Source organism: Piliocolobus tephrosceles, chromosome 18 (assembly GCF_002776525.5).
Source record: "Piliocolobus tephrosceles isolate RC106 chromosome 18, ASM277652v3, whole genome shotgun sequence".
Lineage (NCBI taxonomy): Eukaryota > Metazoa > Chordata > Mammalia > Primates > Cercopithecidae > Piliocolobus > Piliocolobus tephrosceles.
In genome coordinates this window covers 65,965,427-65,972,775 of record NC_045451.1, presented here as the reverse complement: position 1 = coordinate 65,972,775, position 7,349 = coordinate 65,965,427, and the positions used below count along the sequence as shown (strand labels likewise).

The 7,349-nt window shown below is 41.7% G+C and overlaps 1 protein-coding gene across 2 annotated transcripts in view; it reads left to right on the top strand.

The window, feature by feature from the left end:
- The first annotated feature begins 278 nt into the window (after nt 1–278).
- Nucleotides 279–7,349, top strand: part of AKAIN1 (A-kinase anchor inhibitor 1) — a 58,420-nt gene continuing 51,349 nt past the window's right edge. Inside the window, exon 1 of one of the 2 annotated variants that reach the window (XM_023228534.1) lies at nt 279–599. In XM_023228534.1, coding sequence (XP_023084302.1) covers nt 563–599 — 37 coding nt within the window. In that variant the 5' untranslated portion in view covers nt 279–562. Of the gene's footprint in view, nt 600–811; nt 1,032–7,349 lie in introns of those variants that run through there. The other variant, XM_023228535.3, reaches the window with a different exon arrangement.

Below are 7,349 nucleotides of genomic sequence, written 5' to 3'. Positions count from 1 at the left end.
ATGATTAGGAGCATGAAGTGAGCATAAAGCAGTCCCAGGACCTTTAAGGTAGAACTGGGTGTATGGGCGGTGGGGGGGATGCAGACACAGTTTTCAGCTGGGTGAGGATAGGAGAAGAACTGATGTTTCTTGATTGATCTCAGGGCTGTTCTCACACTTGCAGGGGGCTCTGTTGGCTCATCCCTGTAAAGGGTGTATGAGTTCTCTTTCCAGTGCCCTGGCAGGCCTTGCTTTTTCTAAAGCGATGACCTTGAGGACCTTCAAGCTTAGGAATTTTCAGAGCCTGATTTGCCACCTGGGAGCGAAACCTGACAGTGGTGCCCTCCTCCAGCGCTCCATTGTCACTCTGTCCTTCCCTCCTGATCTCTTCCTGACGTTAGCAGAGGACTGGGACTCGCGAGAGAGGACTCACGGACCTCTAGGACCTATTAACTTGACAGACCCGCCCCTCTGTTCAAGCCCAACTCGGAGAACTGAGCGTCATCCTCGAGAGTAAAGAAAGCTCTTAGAGGTGTTTTTTTTTTTTTTTTTTCCTTTTTTTCTTTTGACAAACCTGTCTTAAATGGCAGTCCAATATCCACGGGGGCGAGCCACAGCAGGTAATTAAAAGCAATTAGCTGTCCCCCTGCCGGGAAGTTTAGCTTTCTCTCTCTTCCTCTTCCGTCCTTCCTCGTCGCGTGAAAGCGGTGGAAGTGCTTTGCTCCCCAAGCAGCAGTGTGCGCCGCCGAGCTGGCACAGGAATGAGGGATGGACTGAGCGGGGATTCACTCTCCTCCTCCCGCCGCCGCGGTGGCCGCGGGCGCAGCGGTGCATTGTGGAGGGAGAGCGCGCCGCGGCGATTGGAGCTTCCGCCCCAGGAGCTAACGACGGGAGCTGTCCGGGGTGCTGACCGTCCCGCCCGCCGTCCGCCCGGGGCGCTCTCCTGCACCGGACCCCGCCAAGTCCGGCCTTCTTCCCATCCTCCGTCTGCCTACCTTTCTCTCTTAACCTAGGGGCGTAGCGGCTGGAGGAAATCATGGTGTTCGCTCCAGGTACACCGCACCTTGCTTTTTCACCAGGTATCTAGTAGGGAAGCGGGGTAGAGGACGGAGAGGAGAGGGAGAAAAGGCCTCTTTACCTTACGTCCCATCTGCGCGTTTTGGAGTTAACTGTGTTCAGGGGCCAGGGGAGTGCCTCGGCGCGTCGCCTTCGTCCCTCTAGCCAGTCCCGCCCCATCTGTCCTCTAACAAATCTCCAGCCCTTCCTCGCCCTCGTCCCGCCGCTCCTCTTCCCACCTAGCTCCTCCACACCCACCCGAGCTCAGGCGCCTTAAGAACTGGGACTTTCGCCAGCAGCACCGGCACCTACACGGGCGAGAGAGTGGAGACGTGTGGCGGAGAGTAGTGGGCTCCGGGCTACTTGCGTGGGAATCTCCTTCACTGCTACTTCCCCCTTCGCAGAATTGGCAAAGTGACCCGGGTCCTCCTGGCCTCCCGAGGAGAAGGAGGCGAAGTGGCCGAAGCCAAGGGGAGTAGGACGAAGGGCAGAGGAGCGATACTCCTTAAGGAATTAGACCTGAAACTCCGACCGGAGGCTGCAGCACAGAGGCAGCTACTGCGGCGCTGCTGGAGGTTGCAGTGTCTTTTTGGAGCGGGCGGTGAAGGACTTTGGTCCCTTTGCTGCTCTCCGTGGCTAATAGTTGGCTGAGAGTCAGATTTGTCTGCGGTTGACCGGCTTGCTGGCGTGTGCGTGCGTGTGCATTTGAGTCCGCCTCACTGGAGCAAGTGAGGCCGGGCTAAGCGAGGAAGCGGGGAAAAGCGTGGTCATTGTGAGCGTCCGACGCTGTCTCTAGGGGTAGATCCAAAGTATTTCTCTCTCACACATTTGGGGTCTGATTTCTTTAAAGACGGCGGCCGTGGAAAACAGGGAGTGGGGAAGACTGGAGGGGCCTAGAACTCTCTAGCTTTGTACCGGGGGTCTTTAACTTGAAAGACTCGTATGCATTTGCTGTGGTCATGGGCTTCAGATGGCTGGGGAGAAAAGGCATAATGCATTTTTTTAAGGGAAGAATTGAGTCTTTTCTTCAGAAAATTCAATTAGCAAAACTTGAGAAGAGGAAGTCAGTCCCTTCCCCTTCCCCCTCAGAATGCTAGCTGGGAAGGGGGAGGGATGAATTTCTGTAGGTTCTGGCTTTACCACAGGCAGTGGTTCCTAGAGGAACGCCTTAAAGGAATGCCCAGAAACTCTTCCCATGCCCATCCTAAATAACTCAAGGGAGGAAATTGTTCCATATAGTGAAGGACATTCAATCAACACTGGAGCAAGGAAGTTGGAAAACAGCTCTTTGCTGCATTTATACAGCACTTAACACTTTACAAAGCAGTTTCATGCTGCTATCTCATTTGATCTCCTAATTACCCTGAGAGTTAAGGAATACTACTCTAGCTACTCTACCATCCCCAGGGAGGCTGGTTCCAGATAATCTTGCTAGTCTCACATGGAGTTTTCTGACCTCACAATCTATCTTTTTCTCCCACAATCTTTCTTCCCAACAAAATATCTCACTGGCTCCACGGGTAGATGATTTTTGGTCCAAGGTCAGCTGTAGCCAGAGACTGAGCATATCCTTTCCAAGGAGGGGAAGGACATGGTGTTGTCCAAGAGTTAGGGTTGTTGGATGATGTTAACTAGGCATTTTTCTAAAAGCAAGATCGTGAGTAATGGCTAGTATAATGAACAGTGGGGAATTTCTGGAGTGGACTGGCTTGGTTTAAAGAGCCCACAATTTGGACAGAACTTTATTTTGCCATTTTGCTTTCAAGTTTTGTATTAGTGTTTTGTTCTGTGTGGAAAGTAGAAGTTATTCATAACTTCTACTATGTCAGAGATGGCATAAAATTGACCTGGATAGGATAGATACAAAAACCTCTGGGGAAACATTGTTTGTTTGTTTGTTTGTTTGTATCACTTCTTCAATTTTGGGGTTCTCTTGAAAAATTGTAAGCATTTGGGACAATAAGAACAGGCTGCTAAAAATGTCAACTTACCTTCTCATTTATGGATCATTTGTTTTCTAATTCATATAGTAATGTGTATTATTCTGAAAGAAAAGCAGAACAATGAATTGCTTTTGTACTCTGCCAGATTTTCAGCACTGCAACCTCATTTCTTGCCTATTGCTTTTCTAAATCTCTATAATAATCTGGGAATCCAGATTTTGTTTTGTACTAGTTAAAGAAAATACACTCCCATCCCTTTTTTCCAAGCTAACCTAACACTCAGAAAGGGAAGAAACAGGGTCATATGCTAAGATCACTCCAAAATTATTAAAAGCGTGTTATGTAAGCCAAGATGAATATAACAATAAATTAACAAGGAGCTATTCATAAAATTGGGTCAGTGGGTACTGTGCCCTTCAAAGCACATTGTAGCTTTTTTGGATTTTAGCACAGGAGGGCAAGAACCCTGAGGTATAGTTCTGAACTTGCCTCAGCTACCTGGTCTGCCTTTGAATGATTCTCCTGGCTCTTTACCTTAAAGGCAAAGGTGAAAAGTGACAGATATTTGTAGAACAAGTTCTAGTCCAGAAGTTCAATGGACTTCATTCTAGTTCTCATGAAGTCTCTAGTTCTCTAGGGAGAACTAGAATGAGACTTTATTAACTCTATTTAGGATTCAGTTTTATATGCCATAAAATATTGTTATATTTTCTTGTTTCAGTTAGTCTATAGATTGTAAAGAGTGTAGCTTAAGTTGAACAGGGTATTTGGGTTGTTTTTCAGTTTGCATGGGGCAGACAGTTCAATTCTATTTTATCCTCTTTCTCTTATTATTAATAGACTATAATTTAGGAGGGTTTTAATTTTGTGCATGACAGTTTTCAAACCCCTTAAAGGTAAGGGGCATGACTACTAATTTTTTAAGGATTTAATTACTTGAAGCCCATCACTTATTTATGCTTCCCTCTAAAGGAAATATACAAGATTATTAAGTTAAATGAGGTATAAAGTATACATATAAATTTCTCTGTAAGTACCATATATACCTAAATAGAAGTTGAGCTAGGCTACATGACTTAGGCTAAACAGCAAAATGAGGCCTTTTGCTTCCTTTTCCTAAATTGCTTTATTGCTCCCTCTCCCATCCCCAGAAACTGAAGGTAGAAAATTTCAAGAGCAATATGAGAAAGCTAAGAAGCATACTACCAAGGCCAAAGGAAAGGGGTGACACAACCAATATGGAGACATATATTTGTCCCATAATACTAAACTGATCCAGGTTATTTAGGCTGTGGCTATAGCAATATTTTACATTCAGGAGGAAAAACATTTATGGGAGGAGTTCTGTACTTCTAATACAGTGCTCTTCATTTTGTGGGGAAATATCAAGGAATTATTACTAATTTGTAGACAAAGTCAAAGAGGAACAAGAAACAAAGACCACTGACCATTGGTATTAAAGGTAACAAAGTACACAGGGGAATGTTAGGGTATTTCTTGGCCTAATTCCAGGAAGACAAAGAGGGTATGTTCACAAATTCAAATGCCTTTTCAGTGCCATGGTTTCACCCAAAGAATTCCAGACTCTGAAAAATCAGGTTTCTTATCCTAAATTCCTTCTTCCTTGAGGAACAGCTAATAAGAAACAGAGGGTAAGGTAGAAAGTGAGGGCAGAAGTTACCTTATCCCCGGGCCATTCCCCACTTTCTTTCATGATTAGTATATAATTCAGGGATTAGTCTACCTTTCTTGTGAATAAGCCTAATATATACTTGATTTGCTTTGATTGCCTTCAAGTCAGGTGAATTGCCAACATAAAAATATTTCTTTTATTGCATAAAAAGTAGGCAAGGTTTGATAACAAGGATTTCATGGAGGAGTAAAAATGGTGTAATTGTAAACAAATAGACAGCCAGTCTCTTGCCATCTAAGCTCCATCTGAAAAATATTTGGCACCAATATTTCTACAAAGAACTTCCAAAGACATGTAAGAAAATATTTATTGCAAGGTATTTATAACTTTTATTAATTTATATAAACCTCTTAACAAATTCCTGACACATTGATAAATAAATAAATTATATATCTGACTGTCTTAACTGTGAGGCTTACAATCTGCCAACACAATACATTCTTTTCTGTTAGCATAGTCTTTCAACTTCTATTTATGTATTATTTTAAAAATTTACATACAGTAAAATTGGCTTTTTTGGCATAGAGTTGTATGAGTTTCAATATACGTATAGATTCATGTAATGACCACATAACAGTTTCATTGCACCTAGTTTTTTCTTGTGCTACCCCTTTGTAGTCAAATCATTCCCCCTTCCCCCTCACCCCACCTACCTCTGGTGACCACTGATCTCTTTTCTCTCCCCATGGATTTGCCTTCTCAGACTGTTGTATAAATGAAATCATACCAAGTTTTAGACCACTGGGACTGCTTCAACAAAATACCATAGACAGAATGGCTTATAAATGGCAGGAATTTATTTCTCACAGTTCTGGAGACTGGAAGTCCAAGTCCAAGATGCTGGCAGATTCGGTGTATGGCAAAGGCCCACTTTCTCATAGACAGCGCCTTCTGTAACCCCAGTACTTTGGGAGGCCAAGGCAGGAGAATTGTTTGAGGCCAGGGGTTGAGAGCAGCCTAGAAAATTTAGAACATAGTGAGACCTTGTCTCTACCAAAAAAAAGAAAGAAAGAAAGAGAAGGAAAATTGGCTGTATGTGGTTGTACATGCCTGTAGTTCCAGCTACTAGGGAGAATGAAGTGGGAGGATCCTTTTTGAGCTACGATTGAGCCACTGCACTCCAGACTGGAAGATAGAACAAGATCTTGTTTCTAAAAACAAACAACAACAAAACCTAATTGACTATATTTATGAGCATCCGTTTTAAAACCCTTTAGTCTGTTGAACTCATCCATATGTGTATCCTTTCATTAAGACCACACTGTCTTTGTCACTATAGTTTTACACATTTGGAGCATGCCTAATCCAAAAGTCTGAAATCCCAAATACTCCAAAATCTGAAACTTTTTGAGCACTGACATAATGCCACAGATAGAAAACTCCACACATACTTAACATAGATTTTGTTTCATGCACAAAATTATTTAAAATATCATTTAAAGTTACCTTGTATGTATATAAGATGTATATGAAATATATGTGTATAAGAAATATATGTGTATAGGCTATAGGCATAAGATAGATATATATGAAATGTGAATGAATTTTGTATTTAGACATGAGTTCCATTCACAAGATAGCTCATTATGTATGTGTAAAGATTCCAAAATCTGAAAAAAATCCAAAATCTAAAACACTTCTTGCTCTGAGCATTTGGATAAGGGATACTCAACCTGCAGTAAGTCTTAAAACCAAATAGTGTCAATCCTCCAACTTTTCTTTTTTTTCAACATTGTTTTGGCTACTGTAGTTCCTTTACCTTTTCATCTAAATTTTAGAGTTAAGTTGCCTATATCTACATAAAATCCTGCCTAAATTTAGATGGAATTTCCTGAAATCTATGGATCAGTGTATGGAGAATGAACTTCTTGATTACGTTGAGCCCCAATTCATAAACAGATATGTCTCTTAATTTATTTAGCTCTTCTTTATTTCATCAGAATTTTGTAGCTTTCAGCATATAGATCTTGCATATTTTGCTATATTATACCTAAGTGTATCTTTTGGGGGGTGCTATTGTACATGTCATTTAAAAACAATTTGATTTCCGCACATTCATTGCTAGTATAAAGGTATGGTACAGTTTCTCATGTTGATCTTTTCTATGTTCTTGCTTCACTGTCTTATTAGTTGTAAGAGATAAGTTGTAGATTCCTTAGGATTTTTAAATGTAGGCAGGTACTTTGAAAAAAGTTTTATTTCTTCTTTTCTAATTTTATGCCTTTTTGTACAGACTAGTGCTTCTACTACAATATTAAATAGGGGTAATAAGAAGACATTCTTGCCTTGTTTACAATCTTAGGGGAAAGCAAATTGACTATATTTGTCTTTTACCATTAAGCATTATATTAGCTATAGTTTTGTTTGTTGTAGACACTTTTTATTAGGTTAGAGAAGTTTCCTTCTATTCCTAGTTTGCTGAGAGATTTTGTCATCAATAGATGTTGAATATTTTCAAATGTTCCCTCATCACCAATTTACATATTGAAATCCTTACCTCCAATGTACTGGTAATTTCAATAGGGCCTTTGGAAGATAATTAGGGGTAAATGAGGTCATGGGGGTGGAACTCTCATAAATGGGACTAGTAACTCTATAGGAAGAGACATGAGAGATATTGTCTCTTTCTCCGCCATGTGGGAATACAGGAAGAAGGCATTCATATGCAAATTAGGAAG